Source organism: Pongo pygmaeus, chromosome 6, assembly GCF_028885625.2.
Source record: "Pongo pygmaeus isolate AG05252 chromosome 6, NHGRI_mPonPyg2-v2.0_pri, whole genome shotgun sequence".
Lineage (NCBI taxonomy): Eukaryota > Metazoa > Chordata > Mammalia > Primates > Hominidae > Pongo > Pongo pygmaeus.
In genome coordinates this window covers 134,100,155-134,126,169 of record NC_072379.2, presented here as the reverse complement: position 1 = coordinate 134,126,169, position 26,015 = coordinate 134,100,155, and the positions used below count along the sequence as shown (strand labels likewise).

At 45.4% G+C, this 26,015-nt stretch overlaps 3 protein-coding genes across 6 annotated transcripts in view; 2 read left to right on the top strand and 1 right to left on the bottom strand.

Moving 5' to 3' along the window:
- The window catches only part of LOC129040290 (WD repeat-containing protein 91), a 48,038-nt gene extending 40,517 nt beyond the window's left edge, over positions 1–7,521 (top strand). For all 3 annotated transcript variants that reach the window (XM_063667860.1, XM_063667859.1, XM_054494633.2), the window contains 2 exons: positions 2,216–2,683; positions 4,253–7,521. The gene's annotated coding sequence lies outside the window, so the exon portion shown is untranslated. The remainder of the gene's footprint in view (positions 1–2,215; positions 2,684–4,252) is intronic.
- Positions 2,614–7,521, top strand: CYREN (cell cycle regulator of NHEJ). Its single transcript, XM_054494638.2, has 4 exons — positions 2,614–2,683; positions 4,253–4,527; positions 5,503–5,578; positions 6,451–7,521. The coding sequence occupies exons 2-4, from the start codon at positions 4,391–4,393 to the stop codon at positions 6,709–6,711; spliced, it is 474 nt and encodes a 157-aa protein (XP_054350613.1). The 5' UTR covers positions 2,614–2,683; positions 4,253–4,390; the 3' UTR covers positions 6,712–7,521.
- Positions 7,408–25,318, bottom strand: TMEM140 (transmembrane protein 140). 2 transcript variants are annotated; one of them, XM_054494634.2, is made up of 2 exons: positions 25,027–25,318; positions 7,408–8,887 (listed from the first exon to the last, which is right to left on the bottom strand). In XM_054494634.2, the coding sequence occupies exon 2, from the start codon at positions 8,861–8,863 to the stop codon at positions 8,306–8,308; it is 558 nt and encodes a 185-aa protein (XP_054350609.1). In that variant the 5' UTR covers positions 8,864–8,887; positions 25,027–25,318; the 3' UTR covers positions 7,408–8,305. The 2 variants fall into 2 exon arrangements, with proteins under 2 accessions (XP_054350609.1, XP_054350610.1); XM_054494635.2 differs by having other exon boundaries at positions 24,976–25,275.
- Positions 25,319–26,015: the final 697 nt, after the last annotated feature.

Genomic DNA, 26,015 nt, shown 5'->3' with positions numbered 1-26,015 from the left:
TTTAACATGTCTCAATTTTTTGACTTATTACAAACTTTTTTTTCTTTAAACAACCAGTTAATTTATTTCAGGACAAGAATTTACCATATAACTTTTTTTAATATAAATTCTGCCTCCCCCTTTTTTTTCCTTTTTAAAAAAGCGAACTTTCTTTATGTCTTTGGACTAGACTGTCTAAGGCCACAAGATTAGAAGTTACCATAATACATGTTACACTGTTAACTTTTAGCAAACTTCACTTTTGTTGAAAACCTTGTAAGTTTGAGATTTCAATTATCCTTTGCTATTAATAAGAACTTGTTTAGTCTAAACTCTTAGAATTGGTACAGATGGCCTCTTTTTCTCTTTGCTGGTCTTTCCTTGCCTCTGCCAGCCACTTATGCTGCTGTTCTCTTAACTATTGTGGTGGAGGAAAGGGGGTCTAAAACCAGCTGTAACTGTCTATGTACAGAAACCGGTCTGGGTGCTTTGGCTTACAGGTTACCTTGTGCCATACCTTTGAAATAAGGGACCTGTCCAGGCTTCCTTCTGGTGGCCAACCTACCTCTAATGCTAGCCAGTCTATTTCACACAAAGGTCTAAGTTTTCCTGTTGTCATAGTAACACCGTAATCTTCTTTAAATTCTCTCTTGAAAAAAATTTTTTTAACATAGGTCCCAGTGGGGTGGGCTTACTTTGCACCTGACCCATTTTTTTTTTTTCCCCGAGACAAAATACCATGCTCACATCACACATACTCACCACAAGACAAAGAACGGGTAAAGAGGGCACACACACTTTTACCATTTATACCAAACCAAAATCACGAAATTCAAAATCCGAGTACCAAAAAATTCAAGCCAAGTCAAAACCAAAACCAAAGTATCCAGCAATTCAACTCAAGTCAAAACCAGAACAAGAGTGCCAATGCAGGCATGCCATGGGTGATCAGGCCACATTTCCACTCAGATGGAGTAGGGCAAGTTCCAAAGACTAGTCTTACCAAGTCAAGCCAAGTCAAAACCAGAACAAAAGTGCCAATACAGGCACACTGCGGGTGATCAGGCCACGCTTCCTGGAGTGGGGCAAGTTCCAAAGACTAGTCTTACCAAGTCAAGCCAAGTCAAAACCAGAACAAAGGTGCCAATACAGGCACACTGTGGGTGATCAGGCCACGCTTCCACTCACGTGGAGTGGGGCAAGTTCCAAAGACTAGTCTTACCAAGTCAAGCCAAGTCAAAACCAGAACAAAGGTGCCAATACAGGCACACTGTGGTGATTAGGCCATGCTTCCACTCAGATGGAGCGGGGCAAGTTCCAAAGACTAGTCTTGCCAAGTTTCAGCTGTCCGGACTCCAAGTGCCAGTTCCTTCTCAGTGTTCAGCCACTGTGTTAATCCTCCTCAGGGGCCTGCTATGCGCTGCTCTGGCAAGGCGTTCCACCGGGACAATTTCCTACCCGGGAGCGCTCTTTGGATCATGTCACTCAGGCAGGCCGGAGTTCCCTGCAGGGATGCTCCACAGGGCAGGCTTAAGCCACCTAAGGGGCTGCCTCGGCCATCCCTCAGTCACCTCACCTCCCAGTCAGGGAACCAAGGAATGTAGCAGGATGAGCTGCAGACAAAACCTCTCAGACACCGAGCTGTAGAAGGAAGTGCTTTATTCAGCTGGGAGCATTGGCAAGCTACTGCCTTAAAATCCCAGCTCCTTGAGTGCACAATTTCTTTCCCTTTTAAGGGCTCACAACACTAAAGATTTCACATGAAAGGGTAGTGATTGATTTGAGCAAGCAAGGGGTACATGACAGGGGCTGCATGCACAGGTGGTCAGAGCGAAACAGAACTGGGCAGGGAGTTTCACAATGTTCTTCTACACAACGTCTGGAATCTATGAATAACATCAGTTTCTAAGTCATGAGTTGATTTTTGATTTTTAACTACTAGGTTTAGGCCAGGCAGGCCCAGGTCCAGTTTTGGGCCTGGCGGTGGGCTGCCTGTCTTTGATTTCACTTCCTTTTTTTTTTTTTTTAAACAGGTACTGAGTATAAAACAATATAAAACAATATGAGAGGGTCTCTCTCTTCCCTCACTTTAACTTCTGGAGGGCTGAAATTCTTTTTAGCCTTGGTTAATACAGCAATTCATTCTATTCTAGCTATTGTTATTTCTCTTACTATAATTTTACTATTAGTACTTATGCTATTATTCTATTATTTTCTTAATTTTCCACTTAATTAGGATAACAAACCGAGGCCGGGCTCCCATCCTCCTCCAGCACACGAGGGGGCCCCTGGCCCAGCAAGAAGCTTCGCCTGGTTTCTGAGGGAATTCCCCGCGGGCCTTTCCAAAACACGCCCGTTCCCTTCCGCTAACTTCAGGGGCCAAGAATTGACACTTTTACGCTCCTCAAGCCGGTGGCGCTGCCTCGCTGGCGTTCGCAGCGCGCAGCCAACCGGATGCCAGCCGGGGGCCGTTAGCACTGCCAGCATGGGGCGCCCGCGGACCTCCGACTGAGCCAGCTGCCGGAAGCCGGAAGTGTCCCAGGCCCGGGACTGCGAGGGGGCCGGGGGCTCCCCAAGACCGGAAGTGTCCCGGGGGCCAGGAGCGCGCGGGACCCGGGAGCGCGCGAGGCCGGAAGAGGCGGGCGGCCAGAAGAGGTCCGCAGAGTTCAGGCGACAGGCGAGACGGCAGGGCTTAAAGTTCCGGGTGAGGCCTGGGTCCCGCAACCGCTTGGAATTTGCTTCCCGGCTCCGCTCTGGAAGCTAAGAAGGGGCCCGAGAGCCGGAGACGGGGAACTTGAGAGCAGGGAAGCCAGCAGCAGGCTGGAGGAGCGCGCAGCCGCTCGGGTCGGAAGGAGCCGGTGCAGCCCTGTCCGGGGTGCGGCGGGGTCAGCGAGGCCCCTGCGGTGCTTCGCCCGCGCCTTCCCCTCCGCAGTCACCGGCCCTCTGGGCCTCCCACAGGTCGGCGCCGTCAGCGGCGGGTACCGGCCCACAGAGGGAGGGCGGGCTGTGAACTGGCAGCACATCGCGTTCCCGCGAGGCCCCCATTCTGCCCAGGCAGGGAGCGGCTGGGATGGGACTGAGGTCGGTCCGCGAGCGCGGTGCCCCAGAGACCCGGCTTCTGGAAGGTGCTGCGGCCTGCTCTTGGGGCCCAGAAGCAGGGCGGGGAGGCGCGGGGTCTGGAGTCTGCAGGACCTGGCTGCGAATCCAACCAGCTGATTTCAAACTTTTGTGATCTTCTGCAAGTTAACTAAGTCTCAGTTCCTAGTTTGCGAAATGTACTTAATAGGCACCCCACGGTGAAATAAATTTGTCCGCATAGACTGCAGCACTGCGCTTGGGAGGCGCCTTAGGGGGTAGGAGTCACTAATATCACTGAGTTTTGACAGAAATGAAGGTGCATTGGCAAAGGTGTGCCCCATGGCCGGGCAGGTTAGGAGGAGGGTCTGGTAATATTTTTTCTTAAATTGTAAACAGCTATCTGGATGAGCAATACATTATCAAATTATGATTCAGAGAGAACTATCGCTGACGACTCTTTTTTGGGCAAACCTCCGCTTCAGGAGATTCTGGCTTGATTCCTAAGTGGAAGGTAGAGACCTAGGCCCTCTGAGTCACAACTCCATCTCTCTGGGTGAGGACTGAGCTCCAGGACTGCTGAGTGGAGGCAGAACAATTGGGATAGGGAAAAGAGAGGCCAAACTAGATCGGAGGCTAGCGTGGGCTTCAGAATCTACAGACTGGCACAGTTATGCCTCCGGGCCCCTATTGCTGCTTCAAGTTTGACCAATCAGAAGTATCTTTAGCTTAAGGGCGGCGTGTTGGCCAGTGAGACTTTATTGTGAAATAATAAAATGCCCTCAGTTTCATGTAACTGAGCCACCAATAGAAGAGTGGAGAAATCGAGTTGGCCAGATGAGGGAGAGGCCATTAAGAGGTGTTTTAGGGATTGAATGGGCTGGGCACCCCGAGGACAGTGGCATTTGGGGTGGTAATGAGAAGGAACATTAGGGGCCTCCGCCTCCTTCCTTTCCTCCTGTGCTGTCTCAGTCAGCACAGAGGCTGCAGGAGGTATCTCTGGTTGGCTTTGGCTGCCTGTGGCTTTGGGGAGGTCAGAGGGCTCTCTCCTGCCCACAATCACACCTGCCTGATGTCTGTGAATGGCCGTCTGAGTCTCTTGGGCCTTGGGTCACTTCTGGCCTGCCCTGCACTGACCAGTAACTGTGCCTGATGACTGGAGGTATTGGAATTCATTGGACTTTATTGTTCTTTGTAGGAATCAAAGATCAACTCCCACTGAGGACAAATGGACCTGTAATTCCGGGTGTGACGAGAGAACGAGATTTACCTTCCTGAATTAAAAAACAGGTCATTAAGCTTGGGCCCTGACTCTTCTTTGTGAGAAGGTGCAGAGATGGAAACCTTACAATCCAAGACTAAAACGAGGGTCCTTCCCTCATGGCTGACAGCCCAGGTGGCTACAAAGAATGTGGCACCAATGAAGGCCCCCAAGAGGATGAGAATGGCAGCAGTGCCAGTGGCAGCAGCAAGGTGCGACAACCCTGGTCAGAAGACTGTTGCGAATTGGCAAGTGGAGCAGGGGCCTCCATGACCTGGGCCAGGTCTTCCAGCCTAGGCAGAACAGCAAGATGGGCGGGTGTTTCAGTCTGATCATCTCTTGAGCTTTTAGAAGGTGGAGGGGCTGTGGGGGGAGGCAAAGCGGGTTAACCCTCGAGGACAGGCACCCACTTCTGCCTCTGCACTGGTGAGTGTCCTGCCCTCAGCACACACAGAGTGGGTTCTCCATGTCAGCCAATCTCTGATGCCAGTTGTCCAAAATGCCAGTCTCTTCCTTTACAACGAACATGGTAACATCAGATGGGCAAGATCAGTGGTAGTGTCTGTTTTGAGTGGTGCCTGCCCCTGTGGACAGACCTTTAGGGATGGACAGATGAGCAGCAGCTGCAGGGCCAGCAAGAGATAAGGAGCTGGGGAGTGAGTTAGTTGAATGACGGTAATTGCCGGGAGGTGGGGGGGCGCGGGGTGAGTCTCCAGGCTGCAGCGTGAAGTGGGCAGAGCCCCAGCACTTGATGTTCCCCTCTCTGGCTCCTCCTCCTCTAAGGTTTCCTGACTGACAGCCTTCCCTTGTGACTGCTGCCGTCTTTCCCTAAGTCTGGTCCTGCTTTCAGGTTCCTCTCAGTGCAGCCTCAGCCCGAGGTTCCCTTCCTCTTTCATCCACGTGTGTGTTTCAGAGGTGGCCATCCTTCCCTACTTCCAGATCCTTATAGGGCAGTTGGTGGAGAGTGGGAGGCACCCCGGTGTTGCCTCCATGAAGCCCTGTGCCAGTCACTGGGCTGCAAGGCTGAGGAAATTGTGTCCGCGTCAGAGAAAGCTCCTCAGCTCAGAGGTGCTGGTGCCTCCTGCGTGGAGGAAGGCAGGGGGAAGAGGCCCTGTTGATCTTGTTTTCTTTGCCCTTATGAGACCTGAGAGTCTGTGTCATCTGTGCCTTGCGTGTCTTTGTTTCAGACTCCCTGCGACAAGGACTGTGTACTGCATGAATGAGGCCGAGATAGTCGATGTTGCTCTGGGAATCCTGATTGAGGTAAAGTCAGACAAGCCTTTTACTCATGACCAGAAACTCTGCATGGGCAGAAGCTAGACTAGGCCCTTGGTCACCGTCAGTAAGAGAGATGCCCTCTGCCGTAGGCTACCTCTTCTTCCTCCTGCCACTTCTCTCGCTCTTGTCTCGGCCATGCTGCCCAGGCCTCTCCCCATGTGGGTGTGCACTCGTGGGGTGTCTTTGGGGCTAGATGCCTGGGAGGGCATGCGTGTGTTAGGGAGGGCGTGTGTGTGTTAGGGAGAGCGTGACTGTGCGCTGGTGTGTATGTGGATGGGACATGAAGCATTTACCTGTTTGTGTTCTCGGAAAGGTTCCCAGTTGGGTAGATGACTTCTTAGCCATTGCCCTTCTCCTGAGCAGAGGATGCTGAGCTTCCTCGCTTCCTGCAGTAATAATTGCAGTGCCTCAGAGTTGCACAGCATTCTACAGTTTACCAGGTGCCTTGAAAGCATGTGTTATGTCATTTTAGCCTTGCAATAACCCTGTGGTGTGGGACTTTTCCTAGTGCTAAGGCATGGGCCCACACCCAGGTTTTGTATCCTGGGCTCCTCCCATTCTGTCACCGGCCTTTCTAGACATGTTTCTTCCATTTCTTTTTCCTTTCCCCTCAGCTAATCCTCATGCCTCTGCTTCTTCTCTCCCGAGTGGGTTCTGGTTTCTTCAAGAGCTGTGAAGAGGGGGTCGGGGGAGGAGTGGGGTGAAGAGAGGGTGGGTGCTCAGGATATGGGCACATTGCCTGGCCTGGTCACTTTGGCTTTGTAGTTGCTTCTAGATACATCCTGCGTTACTGACAGATCAGCATGTTAGGGAAATAAAACACGTATGTTGAGCCTGCCTTTTCTCGTACTCCACAGAGCCGCAAACAGGAAAAGGCCTGCGAGCAGCTGGCCCTGGTGGGGGCTGATAACCCAGAGCACTCCCCTCCCTGCTCTGTGTCGCCTCACACAAGTTCTGGGAGCAGCAGTGAGGAAGAGGACAGTGGGAAAGAGGCACTGGCTCCAGGCCTCAGCCCTTCCCAGAGGCCGGGGGGTATCAACTCTGCCTGCAGCAGGAGCCCTGAGGAGGAGGAGGAAGAGGATGTGTTGAAATACGTCCGGGAGATCTTTTTCAGCTAGGGCATAAACTGTGCACTGAACTGTCTGCCGAGAGCAGCTGGAGGACAGCTGAGCTTCCACTGGTGCTGCTGGGCTGCCCGTCTGTGGGAATGGGGCTCTTTGTGCTCCTACCTTTGTGCCTTCTTGGGCCTGGCCAGAAGCCCCTGGACACTCCAGGCCTTGGGGCTGCCGTTCTGAGTGTGCAGAAGGCAGGACTCAAAACGAGATCCCATTCGATTCCTTCTGTATGTACTGTGCCTTCTCCCGGCTCTGAGGCTCTGGAATCCCAATTGTCTGTGTTAGTCAGTGACCAGGTTCCAGGGAAAATGATGTCATTTGGTGGTCCAACTTACTGGAACCAAAGAGACAGTACTTTTCAAAGAAAAGGATCACTGCCAGGTGCACTGGAATTGCTACAGTTTAGTCCGCATGATCCCTCCTGAAGGAGGAAGCTTGTTTCAAAAACAGTTTCCATCATGAGTCTATCAATGAGCTCCCACCTCTCCAGCCAGCCTAGAAAACAAACGAGCTGCCCACAGTTCTCTGCCCTGTCTGGGAGGTTGAGGCCACAGTGTATAGACTGGTAAGCCAGACAGGCCTCCTCCCACAAGCTGCTACCTTGCTATCACCTGTACCTTGGTCCCTGGGCAGCTAGCTATAAAGCAAGAGGGACAGGAGCCCAGAAGAGACACTGAGGACAAGGATCACACCAGAGTACATGTTTCTGCCTTTGTTTTCAGTGTGGCATTGGACAGGAATATATGAATAAATCACTTGCCATACAGGTTTTCCAATACACAGGTGCTGGAAAATACACACAGTTCCCCAATGCGTAAGTTGTGCTAATGTCTTTCCAAGTTCCGGGTTGGGAAGTGGAGGGTGGCAGCGTTTGTATGTGTGCAACCATCCAGTCCTGTTCACAGCAAGGATTTGGAGTCCTCCAGGGTCTCATCATGGGAGTGATTTGTCAGCGGACACCTCTGCCCTGTCTGGCTTCAGGTCCAGGGAAGCTTTGAAGCAGTCAAGGCTTGTCTTTGTACCCCATGTGTCCTGTCTTTGTTGAGTCACTCAGAGATCACTGCTGGACCTCTGGGGTTGGAGTTCCAGTGATGGCTTATGGCGGCCCTCTCACCATGGTGGGCCGAGTGGAAGCTCCTTAACCATGCCCCTGGAGACACTGAGGTGCTCACTCTTTTAATGTCCTTGTTTATTGCCATAAGTCTTTGCTAGGTTTTAGTTTGGCATTTGGCAAATCAGCCTGGAAGTCTGGCCCCATGACGGCAATCACTCCCTCCCCACCCTCCTGAAGCTAGAGGAAGATTTGCTCAGATCCATTAATTAAAGCAGGAATTGGTGTGACAATGAGCTGCGTGGTTTAGGGAGTACTTGGGAGCCTTGGAAGTCCTGAAGGACAAACAATCTTATACTAAGAAGCCGCAGGTGCCCTGGCTGCCCTTGCTGCCCCTCGGCCTCTTTGACACGGGGGCCCCACCTCCTCTGTAGTGGGTTCCATCGCTGGAGCTGGAGATCAGCGTTAGCTGTAGAATGAGATGGCTGAGCAGATGTGCCACCTCTGACCATGGTTGGAACTGAACCCTTGCAATCACATAAGCCTTTAGCAGCTCTCAAGCTTGCTCTCAGCCCTCTCAGCCCTCAGAGGGAACACAGCCGTGGCCACAAGCAAGAGGATGAGTAAGGCCTGGGCACTGCCCAGAGCTAGAAACCCAGGCCCCGGGAGGGAGAGCCTGACCCACTTCCACACATAGAAGAGGAAGAGGCCCAGGCCGCCGGCCAGCAGCACGGAGGACACAGCCAGGAAGCCCACTGCCAGCTGCCACGCTCTCTCATCACTGTTGCACCGGGCTAGGAGGAGAGGCTGGGGGGCAAAGAGGGTGAGGACCAGGGCCCCGTACACACCAAACCTGGCCAGGGCCAGGCCAACCTGAGGCATCCCCAGGGCCTCCAGCTCAGGGAACTGGTGACACTGTAGGGTGCCGGTGTCCTCATTCCACAGGCAGAAGTTGTAGAAGCCGATTCTCAGGTTGGGCAGGTCAGTGAGGTTGCCAGCCTTCCAGAGAAGAGCGTATAACATCAGGTAGATGACCACAACCACGAGGACTATGATGCTCATGAACAGCAGCTGGTCACGCCACCGAGGCCTTGGGCCGGCCATCTCTCCTGCCCTCTGCGGGGGGACCTGGGGGGAAGTCACAGCAGTCAGTCCATCTCTCCCTCGCTTGCTCCCTGTGTCCACACAAGCTCATGTTCTCCCTTTGGCATTTCTTACAAACCCATGGCAAGTTTCCCTCCTACGCTGCCCTCCGCCAAGGACCAGAAATCTGAGGTAACCTCCTGCCAGGACCTATTTGCTAATAAGTCATTAGCTGCCCTCTTGATTTGAGGAAAAGTCTCTCCCGAGCAGCTTTGAAAGTGTGAAACATCTTAAACTGAGTGAAGTGCTCTTTAGCCAAAGGTTTTACTCCAGTCCAAATACAACAAGCCATTGGAAACATTAGTGAGGGGATTTCTCAGATCTTTTTTGAAGGTGGGTTTTGACTGAGGTGAAGGGCAAGGCCCACCCTTAATGGAGACCTGAAGGTGGAGGAAGCTATTGGTTTTCACCACAGCTGCCAAGACAACCACCTGGGGAGCTGTAAGAACTACCCATTGCTGGGCCACAGATCAATCAGCTCAACTTCTGTGCTTAGGGCTGGGCACTGGTGTGTTTCTGAAGCTCTGCAGCTCATTCGAAGGTGAGCCTGGGTCAAGGGCCACTGACACCCACTCTGATTTTACCTGCAGTGCTCTGGGAACTCATTACTGGGTCAAGACAAGACGTCACCTGGTGATGAAATCCCATCATATACTCATTACTTTAAAAACTAATACAAATTTTTTCCTGACAATGGTAGTATAAATGATAGAAAACTTAGACGTTTTTGTTTGTTTGTTTTTGAGATGGAGCCTCGCTGTGTCACCCAGGCTGGAGTGCAGTGGTGCGATATTGGCTCACTGCAACCTCCACCTCCCGGGGTCAAGTGAGTCTCCTGCCTCAGCCTCCCGAGTAGCTGGGACTACAGGCACCCGCCACTATGCCTGGCTAATTTTTGTATTTTTGGTAGAGATGGGTTTCACCATGTTGGCCAGGCTGGTCTTGAACTCCTGACTTCAAATGATCCACCCACCTTGGCCTCCCAAAGTGCTGGGGTTACAGGCATGAGCCACCATGCCTGGCCAGAAGATATTTTAAAAATAATAATAAAAAAGATAACCTTTTATCCCACCATACACATAAAACCACTGTTAATATTCTACCAATATTTTCTTCCTGTACTGATGTATTTTTACATAATCATGATGTTGAATATAATGTTTTTCACTAGATTTAGTAAACATTTTTCAAAGCTGTTAAATATTCTTCAAAAACATGATCAATGGCTGTGCAATAGTTCATGTGGAATCATCTGTTACACTATTACTAGACAAATTGTTTCCACTTTTCACCATTATAAGTGATGGTCAGTGAAGATACTGTGTGAATCGTGTTTGGGATCTGATTTTTCTCAGGTGATCTACCTATAAGTGCAATCATTGGATCAAGGGTAGAAATATCTTTTAGTGATCTTGCTAAATATTGCCTAACTGGCCTACAGAAAACTTGCTAATCATAGTCCCTCTAATTGTATATAAAAGTGCGCACTTTGTTATACTCTTTTAAAAAATTCTTTTCACTCCTTTTTAAATCAGAAGAGCTTTGTCCAGTTGGTCTCTGAAACAGTGGTCTGTACACTGTATTTTACATATGTGTATTTTCCAATATGGGATAAAGTTTGGCTGATATGGTTTGGCTGTGTCCCTACCCAAATCTCATCTTGAATTATAGCTCCCATAATCCCCACATTGTGTGAGGTAATTGGATCATTGGGGTGGGTTTCCCCCATACTGTACTCATGGTAGTAAGTCTCATGATATCTGATGGTTTTATAAAGGGCAGTTCCCCTGCACATGTTCTCTTGCCTGCTGCCATGTAAGATGTGCTTTTGCTCTTCCTTTGCCTTCCACCATGATTATGAGGCCTCCCCAGCCATGTGGAACTGTGAGTCCATTAAACCTCTTTTTCTTTACAAATTACCGGCTATCTCTTCATAGCAGTATGAAAATGGACTAATACAATAGCATTCACACCAGGAAGTGACTAGGAACACAGACCTTCAAGCTTTGTGAGGCACAAGGTACTGGGGCCATGATACCAAGTGGCCTCCTGGAAGCCCCGGCAGGGAGTCCCAGGTGGTGTTCAGCAGCAAAATGAGTGGTGGCCCTGGGAAGGGACCTGAAGGCTACACAGCCCTGATGACCAGTTTCTGAGGGGACCCCTCTGGGGGAACAGCTCCCTCCTCTTTCCCAGAGCTGACTGGAAGGTCTGTCTCATTCCACACACTGCATTTGTTACAGAAAGGGACCAAGTGGGGAAAAAAAAGAACATGGAACAGGCTGAGAGAGAGGGCAGCTCCATTGAAAGGACCTGGGTGTATTCCAAAAATGAGAATGAAGATTGACCAGCGACTTTTTTGGCAGAGACCTGGGCACGCTGGCCAGTGGAGAGCTGGGGCCTGTGAGTACAGTAAGGGTGGGGTCCACACTGCCACCGCCTCCCCTCAGATGCCGCTGCTCTGGGTTCAGCAGCACTGGGCAGTCCGCCCAGTTCTGCCCGTGGCTTCTGCTCCAGAGAAGCCCAGTGGGGACAGTCGGAGTGGAGGAGTGAGGGGCTGTCCCAGCGGAAGCCCTGGCTGCTGCCTTGGGTGGCACTGTCAAAGGCTCTGGAGGTCCCAGAGGGCCAAGGGTCTGAAGACTCGGGTTTGAATGTAGTTGAGAGATTCTTGGAGCAATGATGCTTGTTACAGAAGGATTTATTGGGAATTGAAAAGGTGGCATTAGTCTGGGATGATGAGGAGTTTTAACCATTTGAGTCCATGGTATGGGAAAAACTGCCAACGGGAACATATTTTGTATGGTTTTGCTTGTTTAGTAAATGTTTGTAAAAGCCTATATCTGTGCTTTTAATGGGTTTGGGTATTTTAGGGTGTGGAATAGATTTCCAGGACTTCCCTGATTTATGCCATCATGCTGTGGAAAAGGTTTGACCTCCTCCATTGTTCAGGACCAACTGGGAAGGGACTTGGAGATGCCTTTGTTTAAACACTCCCTCTTACTTTTCCCATTTGAATTCTGTTACACTGGGGTTCCAAAAAAAATTATTAAACATTTTGCTTTGAAAACAGCTGCCTTTTTAAAAAGTAATGTGGCTTCTCGGGGAGACTGCATCAGTCACCTTGCGGCAGCTCCTGCCACAAGCCAGGAGCCTTTGTTTTGACTTCCTCATTTTCTCTCAACTGACCTTTTAATGTAGAGCAAAACAAAATGAGCCAAGAAGCCCAGGACCAGGCGTGTGGAGAAGGTGGCGGCCCCTCACCTTTTTATATTCAGTCCCAGCTCTTATGAGGCTTGCCACCATCTGGTACGACTTGGAACTTGAACTTGGAATTCTCTAGTGAGGCCCAGCTTCCCCTCTTGCCTTGTGCAGTCCAGCACCTGCTCAGCTGCTCAGGCTGTGTATGAATACATTCCCATCTGCCCATACTCTGCCACCCCACAGCTCCTAGAGTCCTACCCTACTTTCTGCTTCTCTAAATCTGATCCATGCAGCAAGAGCATTCCTGGGCTCCTTCAGCCCACACTCTGGTTTAGCTATAAATTAGGATTTATTCTCCACTCTAGTGTCATGTCTCTGAGGAACAATCTTCATCTGTTTTGTTATTTTGATACACAGTAGGGGCTCTTTTTTTTTTTTTTTTTTTTTTTTTTTTTTTTTAAATGAGCGAATGAAAATGCTACATAGGCTCCCTGAGTTCTTTCATGTACGAATCTTGGTTACACATCTTAGGACAGCAGAGCTGCCTGAGGGAGGGCTGTGTTTAATGTCGTATGCATGCTCAGCACAGTGCTGGCATGGCCCATCTATGCTTTCTATTGAACTATGGACAGACTTCAGGAACTTGTGTATGGAGAGGGTGGAAGTCAGTGCTCGCTTCTTTCCCTAAACATTTTGCAGTGACAGCATATGGATCTTTGGTTGGAAACCCCATGACACTCTTCTCTACTTCCCCATGGGCCCACCCTGGTTTTTGTTTTTCTTTTCTTAAACAATCCTGGTAATGACACTTCCACCACAATGAGCTTTTAAATGTCCTTTAATGATAAGCCAGTGTTTCCTTCAGAGGGCAAAGGGGAGACTGCTGAGTCACTGTGGCCATTTTTAGATAAACTTTTTCCTGTTTATAATAAAATAACACATGCTGATTGCAGGAAACTAGAAAATACATGAAAGTGCAGAGAAAAGACTAAAAGTTATCTACACTTCAGGTCGTAGAAATAACCACTCTGAACAGCACACTTCTTTTTACACTATTGTTTTGCACTGTTGGGATTACATAAATATATATGTTTGTATCCCACTTTGTGAACATCATTCTATGTGAACTAGAAATGGTTCCTAAACATTAAGGGCTGCATATAGCTGTATCATAGTTTATAGTTTATACATAGATGCTTTGTAACATTATTTTGTAATACTATGAATGCTATGGTGAATATTTTTGTGAATCAACTTATGTTTCCACCAGCAGTTTCAGAGAGTGTCTGTCTCATCCCATCCTCCCCAGTATTACATATTCTTGAGTCTTTTATTCTTTGATAATGACAAATGATGAATCAGTGATAGTTTTTCTTCATAATAAGTAAAGTTTAACATTTTCAAGTGTTTGTTGACCATCTGTATTTCTTCTTTTGTGAAGTGCTGTCAGTTCTTTTGCTATTTTAAAAATAATTCTGAGTTTCAGTTTTTGTTTGTTGGTCTGTATGAACCCTTTGAAAATAAAGGCTGTTAGCCTTTTGCCATCGTAGTTGTGACGGTAAAGTATAATCCTTTGCTGCACTAGGTCCTCTGGAACAAGATGCAGATTTAGATTCCAGGTCAGCATGTAACTTGACCACTGTCACTCAAGAGTTACAGCCTGAGCAGGGCCTTAGGAGGGAGATGATTTCTGCTTAAAGGTGATGCAAATTCCTAGTTAGGGAAAAAGAAGGAAAGTATTCTCAGGAGATTAATTTAAGGCAGCTTTTTTGTTTGTTTGTTTAAGCACCTCTAACATTTTCATACTAATAAGGGAGAATGGGATGGCGGCTGAAAGAGACACAAATATTGTATCATTTAATTCTAAATTATGTATTTGTCAGGTTCTTATTGAAAGAGTAAATTTTCGAAAGGATCAAGATGGCTGTCTAAACACAGGTAGTATATGCCTCCACCATGGTGAGAAACCAGAATAGTAAGTGGATCCATTTTGAACAGATTGTCTAGGAGAGAATGCTAGGATAAACCAGAAAAGATATGAGAAACATGAGAAGTAAGGAGAGGATTCAAGGCAGCTTGCCCAGCTGGGAACCGACTGAGAGTCGGGAGAGGCTCCTGATGTGGGGAAACAGTAAGAGAGAACCCCCCAGGGCTCTAAAACAAACTTTTATAATCTCGGCCATGGAAGGAAACCTTGACCCACTGGGCCAGGGCCTGGGTCTGACATTCACAGCTGCCTAAACATTGCACAGAGGCTTTGCTCCAGAAAGGAAACCAATACAAAATCTCACATGCATCTGAACCTGGAGCAGCCTCAGCAGGGTGCCATTTTGAGAGCCTGGATACTGGGACTCTACAGACATGGCTCTTGCTGCCAAGCTGCTCCAAGGAGGGAGACGGGAGAGCAGGTGTTCCCATGCACCCCTGGGAGGGTCTGCTCCCCTGCTGTGGGCTATTGAGACAGATGAAAGTAGACACCCCTCCCCACAGCTTCTTTTCCACACTGCTTGTCTGGGAGGGACACTGTCTGATCCCAGGCCCAAGGTGGCATTTTGAGAGTTTAATGCTAGGCTGCATCCCCCTCCCAGCCTGAGTTTGGGCTGATGAGGCTGCAGCTGCCTCTTGGCTAAGGAAGGATAGGGAAATCAGGCCATCCTACACATATCTAGGACAAGACCCACTGCCCTGCCATGGGCTGCTGTGAGACCGAGATGTGGCCATCCCGTGTGTTCCACAGCTTGTTGCCAATGCTGCTTGCTTGTGAGGTGCTCCACCTTCTCTGATCTCAGGCTCCAGGTGCTATTTTGAGAGTTTAATGTTGGGCTGCACCCCTCCCTGGAACTGAGATTGGGCTGGTGCGGCTGTAGCTGCCACCCAGCCAAGGATTAACAGGGAAATCAGGCTGTCCTATGCACATCTAGGTCAATACCCACTGCTCTGCAACATGCTGCTGTTGAGACTGAAATGTGAGCAGACTGCCTTCCCTACAGCTTCTTGCCCATGCTGCCTGCCTGGAGGGAGCCCTGCCCTCCTGGTCACAGGCCCAAGGTGCCATTTTGAGAGTTTAATGCTGGGCTGTGCCCCACCTTCTTGCTAAGTTCAACTTGATGTGGCTGAAGCTGCTACCCAGTCAGGGAGAAACAAGGAATCCATGCTCTCCCACACATACCTAGGACAATACCCAGTGCCTGCTACAGGTTGCTGTGAGACCGAGACTCAAGTAGACCACAGTCCCTACAGCTTCTTGCCCATGCTGCTCACCTGATAGGGGCCCCACCTTCTCTGTTCACAAGCCCACAGCTGGCACCGTTTTGAAAGTTTAATGCTGATTCACAATCAGTCTGAATATCAGGCAATGTGGCTGCAGCTGCCACCCAGGTAGGAAAGGGACAGGGAAGACCAAGCTCTCCTAAGCACACTTAGAACAATGCCCATCACCCTGCTACAGGTGGCTGTGAGACTGGGGAGTAGCTCGCCCAACCCATCGCAGCTTCCAGCAACACCAACATGGACTGCTTGGATCCCAGTTGGCTGCTTCAACACTGCTACTGCCATCACTCACATGACATCACCTGCTCAGGGGCTAGAGATCATGCCCACACACCGGGCTCACCACTCCCACTACTAGCTTCTAAGCAAGCCACGTGGAGGCCCAAGAATCAGCCCTCCAAGACCCATTAACCACCAGAGCAGCGTAAGCTGCTGTAGGGCCTAAAACGGCACACTTACCCCACTGTTGCCACCACTGGGGCCCAAAGGCTGCTCAGTTGGCATCCAAGTCCCAGCTAAACTTCTGGGGACTTAGTCTCAGCTAATTACTGTACTCTATCCCACTGAGTAAATCACAGAGACCACTGACCCTATGCCAAAGAAGTCATAGAAAGATCACACGACTGCAGGCATCCAAAATCAAAGTCAAAGCATCTTAACAACATACATACATCCTCGGGAAAAAATTCTCCCTTATAAAAGCAATTTCAAAAAATTGGAACTAGCAATTACTACACCAGATGCAAAGAAATCAATGGAAGGATACAGGAAACATGTAAAAGCAGAGAAATATGACACCATTGTATTAGTCCATTTTCACACTGCTAATAAAGACATACCTGAGACTGGGAAGAAAAAGAGGTTTAATTGGACTTACAGTTCCACATGGCTAGGGAGGCCTCAGAATCCTGGCGGGAGGTGAAACACACTTCTTATATGGTGGCGGCAAGAGAAAATGAGGAGGAAGCAAAAGCAGAAACCCTGATGAACCCATCGGTTCTCATGAGACTTATTCACTATCACGAGAATAGCATGGGAAAGACCAGCCCCCATAATTCAATTACCTCCCCTTGGGTCCCCTCTCACAACATGTGGGAATTATGGGAGCTACAATTCAAGTTGAAATTTGGGTGGGGACACAGTCAAACCATAACAATCATCAAAGGACCACAACAGCTGTCCAGCAGCAGCAGATCCCAATCAAAGAGAATTCTTCAAAATGCCAGATAAAGAATTCAAAATATTGATTTTAAAGGAGCTCAATGAAGTGCAAGAGAAATCTGAAAACTAATACAAAGAAATCAAAAAATTAATCCAGGATATAAATGAGAAATTTATCAAGGAGATAGACATCTTAAATAAAAACAAGCAGAAATTCTGGAACTAAAAAATTCATTGAAGGAAATACACCATATGCTCAAAAACTTCAACAGTAGACTACACCAAGCAGAAGAAAGAATCTCAGAACTCGAAGACAGGACTTTTGAAATAATCCAGTCAGACAAAAATGAGGAAAAGAGGATAAAAAAGAATGAATAAAGCCTTTGAGATGTCTGGGACTACAAGAAGCAACTGAACTTATGAATTATTGGTATTTCTGAGGGGGAAGAGAGATTAGAAAGTTTAGAAAACATATTTAAAGAAATAGACATCCAGACACAGGAGGCCCAGTGATCCCCAGGAAAATACATTGCAAAAGGACCTCACCATGGCATATTCAAAATGTCTGAAGTCAAGTGAAAGAAAGAATTTTAAAATTAGCAAAAGTGACTAGTCACCTATAAAGGAAATCCCAAATCCCATCAAACTAATTGAGGACTTTTCAGCAGAATCCTTACATGCCAGAAGACAATGGGATGGCATTTTCAAAGTGCTAAAGGAAAAAAAACCAAACTGTCTGTCAGCCAAGAATTTTGTATCCTGCCAGAATAAGCTTTATAAAAGGAGAAATAAAGGCCTTCCCATAGAAGCAAATGCTGAGGGAATTTGTCACCACTAGACTGGTACTACAGGAAATGCTCAAAAGGATCTTAAACACTGAAATGAATGGTGCTTTTAATTAATTATTTTTGATACAGGGTCTTGCTTTGTCACTCAACCTGGAATGCAGTAGTGCAATCACAGTTCATTGCAGCCTTGACCTCCTGGGCTCAAGCAATCTTCCTGCCTCAGCCTTTTGAGTAGCTAGAAATACAGACATGTGCCACCATGCCCGGTTAATTTTTAATTTTTTCGTAGAGAGAAGATCTTGCTATTTTTCCCAGGTTGGTCTCAACCACCTGCCATCAATTAATACCCCTGCCTGGCATCAATTAATCCCCCTCCCTAGCATCCCGAAGCACTGGGATTAAAGGCATGAGCCACCATGCCCAGCCAAAAGGTTGATATTCACCATCACAAAAACATACAGAAATATAAACCTCATAGTTTGTATAAAACAATCATACAAAGGAAGAGAAAGGAATCAAATGGCAACATGACAGAGTTTCATCAAAACACAAAGTCAAAAAGGCAAAGACAAAGAATCTATAAAACAATTTGAAAACAAACAATATAACAGAAACAAAGTCTCACAGATCCATATTAACCTTGAATGTAAATGGATTAAATGCTCCACTTAAAAGATACAGATTGGCAGAATGGATGAAAAAATATGATCCATGCTACTTACAAGAAACTAACCTTACCCATGAAGACAAATAGACTGAAAACAAAGGGGTGGAAAAAGATATTCCATGTAATTAGAAACCAAAAGCAAGCAGGCATAGCTATATTTATATCTGATAAAACAGATGACTTTAAATTAAAAATAGTAAGAAAAAAAGATAAGGTCATTGTATAATGATGTAGGGATAAATTCAGCAAGACGATATAACAGTCCTAAATATATATGTACCCAACATTTAAGCACCCAGATTCACAAAACAAATATCACTAAAGAAAGAGGTAGACAGCAATACAATAATTGTAGGGGACTTTTCACACTCCACTCACAACTAGACAGATCATTGGGACAGAAAATTAACAAAGAAACATTGTATTTAAATTGAACTTTAGACCAAATGGACTTATAAAACATTCTACCCAACAACTACAGAATATACATTATTTTTGTCAGCACATGGAACATTCTCCAAGATAGATCACATGTAAGGCCACAAAAGAAGTTTTAACAAACTTTTTAAAAATTGAAATTATATCAAGTATCTTCTCAGACCACAGTGGAATAAAACTAGAAATCAATACCAAGAGGAAATTTGGAAACTATACAGATAATGGAAATTAAACAGCATGCTCCTGAACAACTACTGGGTCAATGAAGAAATTAAGACAAATTAAAAACATCTTTGAAATGAATGCAAAAACACATTGTACTAAATCCTGCAGGTTACAGCAAAAGAAATGCTAAGAGGGAAGTTTATAGCATTAAATGCCTACATCAAAAAAGTAGAAAGATCACAAATTAACAACCTAACATTGCACCTCAAGGAATTAGAAAAGGAACAAACCAAATCCAAAGTTAGCAGAAAAGAAAAAACAAAGATCAGAGCAGAACTAAATGAAATAGAGACAAAAAATTTACAAAGGATCGATGAAACTAAAAGTTCATATATTAGTTCTTTGGATCAATGAAAGCAAAAGCTGATTATTTGAAAAGATAAACAAAATTGATAAACCACTAGCTAGATTAACCAAGAAGAAAGAAGATCCAAATAAACACAATCAGAAATGAAAAAGACATTACAACTGATACCATAGAAATACAAAAGATCATCAAGGACTGTTATGAACAACTGCATGCTCACAAACTAGAAAAACTAGAGGAAATGGATACATCCCTGGAAACACAAAATCCCCCAAGATTGAACCAGGAAGAAATAGAACTTCTAAACAGACCAATAATGAGTAGTGAGATTGAATCAATAATAAAAACCTCCCAAGAAAGCTTAAGACTAGATGTATTCACAGCCAAATTCTACCAAACATACAAAGAAAAACTAATAACAATAATCCTGAAACTATTACAAAAATCAAGGAGAAAGAAATTCTCCCTAACTAATTCTCTGAGGCCAGGGTCACCCTGATACCAAAAACCAGACAAGGACACAACAGAAAACGAAAACACAGACCAACATCCCTGATGAACGTAGATGCAAAAATCCTCAACAAAATACTAGTAAATCAAATCTAACAGCACATCAAAAAGATAATACACTATGATCAGATGGGATTTATTGCAGGGATGCAAGGGTGGTTCAACATATGCAAATCAATAAATGTGATACCCCGGGTTGCTGGATTGCATGGTTTTTCAGTTCTTTGAGAAATCTCCATACTGTTTTCCCTAAAAGTTGTACTAATTTACATTCCCACCAACAATGTATAAGCATTCCCTTTTCTCCACATCCTTGACAACATCTGTTGTTTTTAGAGTTTTTAGACTTTTTATTTTTTATTTTTTTTTTTTTGTGGAGATGGAGTCTTGCTGTGTTGTCCAGGCTGGAGTACAGTGGCATGATCTCAGCTCACTGCAACCTCCGCCTCCCAGGTTCAAGCGATTCTCCTGCCTCAGCCTTCCAAGTAGCTAAGACTACAGGCGTGCAACACCATGCCCAGCTAATTTTTGTATTTTTAGTAGAGACAGGGTTTCACCATGTTGGCCAGGATGGTCTCGATCTCTCCTGATCTCGTGATCTGCCCACCTTGGCCTCTGAAGGTGCTGAGATTACAGGCATGAGCCACCATGCCCTGCCTAGACTTTTTAATAATGGTCATTCTGACTGGTGTAAGATGGTATCTCATTGTGGTTTTAATTTGCATTTATCTGGTGATTAGTGATGTTGAGCATTTTTTCATATGTTTCTTGGCCACTTGTATGTCTTCCTTTGGAAAATGTCTGTTTATGTCCTTTGCCCACTTTTTAATGGGATTGTTTTTTCTTGTTGAGTTGTTTGTGTTCTTGTAGATTCTGGATATTAGTCCTTGGTCAGATGCATAGTTTGGCAGCCCCCTCCCCGTCGGGCACCACCAGCAGCAGTTGCTATCGTGGCCTTGAGGACTGCTGCATGGAACTTACGTTTTAATTTTGCTGCTGTTAAACATTACACACTTTGCAAATTTTGCGGAGTAGAATATTAAAAGAAAAAACAGGTAAGCCATTAGGTTCCTAGGGCCTTTCTTTTAATTAATGATTTCAGAAAGCCAAAGGGGACCAGGGAGGGAAGAACTTGCTTTGATAAGACTCTTTGATCAGTGGAAGGTGTCTGAGAAGGAATCTAATTTTAGTGAGAACTTATTAATAATTAAAAACAGACCTCAAAATCTCTTGAGAATTTACTATATGCCAGGCCCTGTGCTAAGCACTTAACACGTATTGTCTTATTAATTTCTTACAACCATGTAGGGTAGAGTTACTGTTTTCATCTTCATTTTCCAGAGAAGAAAACAGGCCTAGTAAGGGTCAGTAACTTGCCCAAGTTCGCACAGCCAGTGAATGGTGGGGCCTGTCAGGCTGCATTGTTAATCACCATGAGGATCTACCTCTAACTGGGGGCCTGGCCCTTTACATGTATTAACTCATTTAATCTTCACAACACCCTTGTGTGGATGTTATTATCACTGTTCCCATTTGATGTAGTGAAGACAATGTGGAATACTGGTTCTGAGCATGGACCTTGAAGCTATGGCTTCTGGATTCAAGACTCTGCTCTTCCATTCACCAGCTGTGTGACCTTAGTTACTTAACATCCTTCTGCCTAGATTTTTCATCTGTAAAATGGCTTTAATTATATAACTTATTTTGTAGATGTTATGGAAATTAAATGAAGTAATTTGTGCATGACATTTAGAACATGACCTGGTAAGTATTATTTAAATTATTACTACTATAGAGAGAAAACTGAGCCTCAGAGAAATTAAGCCCAGGCTACCAGCCTGACAGTGGTGAGATTCTAGGAAGACAAATAGTGCCAGGGTTCATTCCCAGAGATGAACTCTAGGAAGCTGGTCTCATTTATGTTTGGTTGTGATGACTCCAGGATGCAGCTGCCTGTTGAGAGGTAGCACAGTGTGGTGGTAAGGAGCATGGGTTTTAGAGCCAGATAACCTGGGAGCATGTCGTTCTGTCACTCACTAGTCATGTGACCTTGGGCAAGTTACATAGCCAGCCTGAGCCTCACATCCTCATCTGTAATGCGTCAGTTGTCACGTTCCTCATGGGCTGTTGTGAGACTGAAGGAAGTTCACTCGCATATAGAGGGCTTGGGGCCTGACACAAACTGGGTCGATGTGTCTGCTCTGGTCATGATGCTGAAGCAATAGCTCAGCGGGAGAAATGGGAATTGATGGAGAGTCAGGTAGAGATGGTTGGGTGTGTCGCCTGAATGGAGAGAGAAGAACTGGGAAGAAAATGTTAGCAGAATAAAGCTGGGGCAACAGAGCTTGCCAGGGCATAGAACAAGGGCACAGGTTTACTTGTCGGAGGCCACCAGTCCTGGCTAAAATATTTCTGGTGGAACACGTTGAAGATCAGTGTGTTCATGGTTTAGGTGTGGCTGTCACAAAAATAAAAAGGGAAGAAGAAAGGGAAATGTGTCATATTTCCTTTGGCAGAAACATGAGTCCAGGTTCTAATTCTTTTCAAAACAGGGCTACTGCAGCGTTTTTCAACAGTGTGTAGGTGGTGGCAGCTCCTGGATTTCACCAGTGTTTTCTGTGGACAGCCATACCAACCGCCAAGTTTTTAATGAATGCTGTGATGTTTTGATTTACTTAATTATTCCATGTAAATAAAACAGCTTTATCAGACAAAATAGGACTATACCATGAGATTGTAATATAAAGTCAGAAGCATGAGTCCAGGCACCCAGATGACAAGCCATTGAGATAGCTGTTTAAATGGTTCCATTAATATTAACTTGCTATTTGTGCAATTGTTTTGTTGATTATTAGCTCTCACTAGCAGATAATCCAAGTGGGAACAAAGATTACAAAAAGTTTAGAGGGAGAAGAAAATCCTTAAAAATGAGAAAATGTCTACAAATGAGCCATCCTAATTTGTTTGTTTGTTTGAGACAGTCTTGCTCTGTCACCCAGGGTGGAATGCAGTGGCACCATCTTGGCTCACTGCAATCTGTGCCTCCTGGGTTCAAGCAATTCGCCTGCCTCAGCCTCCCGCCACCACGTCCAGCTAATCTCATTTGGTTTTTGTTGGCAGGACTCCATGGTCCAGTTTATGGGTGGCTAAGATTCACAAGATTCAGAGTTTGAGAATCAGTAGTACCAGAAACTGGTGACTGCCTTTGGCTGTCAATGGTTAGTTTTCCTGCACGAGCCCTCTCTTCCGCAATTACAAAGGCAATTTGCCACCCCCTTCGACTCGTGGGGTCAGCATTTCATCTTGTAACTCTATTAGTGACACATTTTGGATGAATCCCTGAATCAGAGGCCCTGGGGAATCAGTGCCACACAGGACAAACCAGGTGCCTGCTCTCATTGAGCTTGTACTCTAGTTGGGAAGGCAAACACCAAACGTATTTTTTAAAAGGTAATTATAATTTTTGAAGAGCTTTGGGAAGGAAATAAACAGGGTGAATGAGGGAGAGAAACTGGCAGGAGGAAGTCATGACTAGATTATAGGGTCGGGGAAAGCCTCTCTTCAGAAGAGATATTTGTTTTGAGTCCTGAAAGGGTTCTTCATTAACTAATACTGAAGCAATTGATTAGATAACTAGAAAAGAGAAACAAAACTATTTTAGGTCCTCATCTCACTCCACATACCCAAATAAATTTCACATGGATCCAAGAGTGAAAGGTAAAACCAGATAAAAAATCAATGATCTGGAAAAAAGGATATATTTGATTTATGAGTGAAAAATAAAATTTGGAACTTAAGAGCAAATGGAAACTACAAATAAAGAATTGCACAGGTTTAACCATTCTAAAATATAGATTTCTATTCGCCAAAAACAACATAAATATAATTAAAAGTCAATGAGCATGGAAAATACCTACCACAATTATGTAATGATCAATGTACTTAATATTTAAAATGTTTACGCAAACTGTCAAAAAACATTAAACCTCATTAAAAATGGACAAATATGAAGAGATAATTCACAAAGAATGCAAAGTAGTTAACTAACATGAAAAAAAAATTCTGTAACTTTTCTAATGTAATTAAAGATACGCCAAGTAAAATAACCTGAGTTTCCCTATCAACACTGTAGATAAAAACACTTGATGATACCAAAAATATGGTAAAACTGGCATTCTCACACAATGATGGTGGATGTGAACATTTGTACAAACTTTCGGAGAGGCAGATTGGCAATAAACATTAAAAACCCTAAAAAATAGTCATATCTCTTTGGCCCACTTTTATAAATCTATCCTAAGACAGAAATCAGAAATCCAGTCAATAATTTATACATAGGAATGTTCAGCACAGCATTACTTTTGGCACAAAATGGGAAGCAGCTTGAAAGTCCAATATTAGAAGTAAACTATGATGTATCAAGGATAAAATACTATGCATCTTTTAGAAAAAGCAGGTATAAAATCACTCTACATAGTGTGACTACATCCATATAAAGAGGCATAGGAGAAAGAGACTAAAGAAGTATTTGAAAATGTTAATGTTAGCTGTGGTAGCTCTGGGTGGTGACATTAGAGGCAATTGTTCTTCTCTATTTGCAGTAAAATATTTTTAGAATTATGTGCTACATTTATGAAAAAAAGAAATTTATAAAACAGGCATTCAAAACAACCTTAGTAATTAGATAAAGCAGGGACTAAGCTGGAAAGAAAGTTGAGAAAGGGGAATATGTGCAAGATTGAAAAAATATCTCATGGACTGAGTCTCAGACCTGAGATTTGGGGAATGGGGTATGGTAAGTTGATACTGAAAAATGCTCTTCAGTTATCATGAGGGAAGAAGGAAATATGTGTCTTTTCCTTCTTTCAAAGGAGCCTTTGACTTTATAGGCGAAGAAGCATAGTGGAAGTTATTAGTGAAACTAAGCCCACATTAAAAAAAAATCTCTTAAAATATGCACCAAGAGAACTAAAATACCACCATGGATTTCCATTGGGGCATGAGAAGCAATCTGGTCTAATGACTAACATAAGATCTAAACATCTCTTAGGTCCTATTCTTTGAGGCAAGAACACAAGTTTTTCTGTTGATATTAATCTTCAGTGTATATTTTAAAGTTTTATGATGTGTTCGTAACTACCATTGAATAGTGGTTTAGTTAGTGCTGGTCGGTGACCTGCTTTTGTTTGCCTATTTCTGATGAACAGTGTATTGCACAAGCCGCAGCCATGTCCTTGTACACGCTGCGTGCAAGACTCTGCTGTGTGCAGTCAGCCCTGCATCATTTCTAACCGGTTATACTGGCCTTATTTTCATCATCTTTGAGGCCAGAGTTACACATGTTGATGCTGAAGAGTGGAAGGAAGGAGAGCAGAGAGTAAAGGGGGTAGATCATGTAGATTATACAGACATGAGGGAGGGAGGGTCACACATACTGAACCACCAGTGAGTTCCCCTATGCAGATTGCCAGAACGTGAAATATCTGAGAAGAAAACAAAATTATCTTACAAGGTAGTAGACGTCTGGGTAAGCTGTGATGCTTGCAGGATCGGTACTTACAGAAAGGAGGTGCAGAGACCACAGGAACACTCATGAAAAGGAGAAGCAGGAAATCACGGTTGGTTGTTTGAATCTTCCTTCTCGCTGGCTTTCTAATGTCAGACTCCAGGAAGGAGGAGTGGAAGGGAAATGGCAGGCACATGCAGTCCTGAGCTGGGCCACCTTGCCTTCGCAGTCGTGCCTAGTAAACAGCTCTCTGAACTTTGGTACATTTGTTCTGACTGATGTCACTATCAGCTGATTTCACTTTCGTTTCCTAACTTGCCAGTGGCCCATGACTTTTCAGAAATGAGGTACGTAAACAACTTTTTATTGTCCATTATGACATACTCTTTACCCACACTGTAGCCAGCAAACCAACTGATTTAAAGAACCAGGTAAATGTCTTGATTATATCACACAATAATTCCATAAAGGGAAGTAGCCAAAGAACTCTCGAAGCTCCCAGTGATTTAAACTGCAAGATAAACACAACCCGGAATTTTATTCAGAAGAAACCCCTCAGGATCATCTGATCCAAGCTCCCAGCCAGTGTGGCAGTCAGGACCCAGGTCACCTCCTACTCATTTCCTTGGGAAGCAGCTATGCCATCTGTCCCCCAACCCCTTTCAGAGATCAGTTTTGTAATGATGACTGGGCTTCTCTGGACACAAAACTTTGTGTCCTGAGCATTCTCACTACGGTGTTTAGGCCCATATTGGAGCAGCTGGAACATCTATTTTATTTCAAAATAAGAACCGAACAAAGCTTTTATTTTTGTAAGCATTGGGGCTGGCCAGAGTTTAAAAATTGCTTCCGTTGCTCACATGACCAACTGGAAATTTCAACTGTGGGTTAAACTTGGTTACATGAGACTGCTACCTAGTGCTATTGCTGAATCCTTCAGCGTTTCTCTTCTGCTTCCTTGCCCTTCCTCCAAAGGAGGAGTTATTTGAACTGCTACATTGCCCTCCCCCTGCCCCTAGTTCTTTTAAACGCAAACTCTAGAA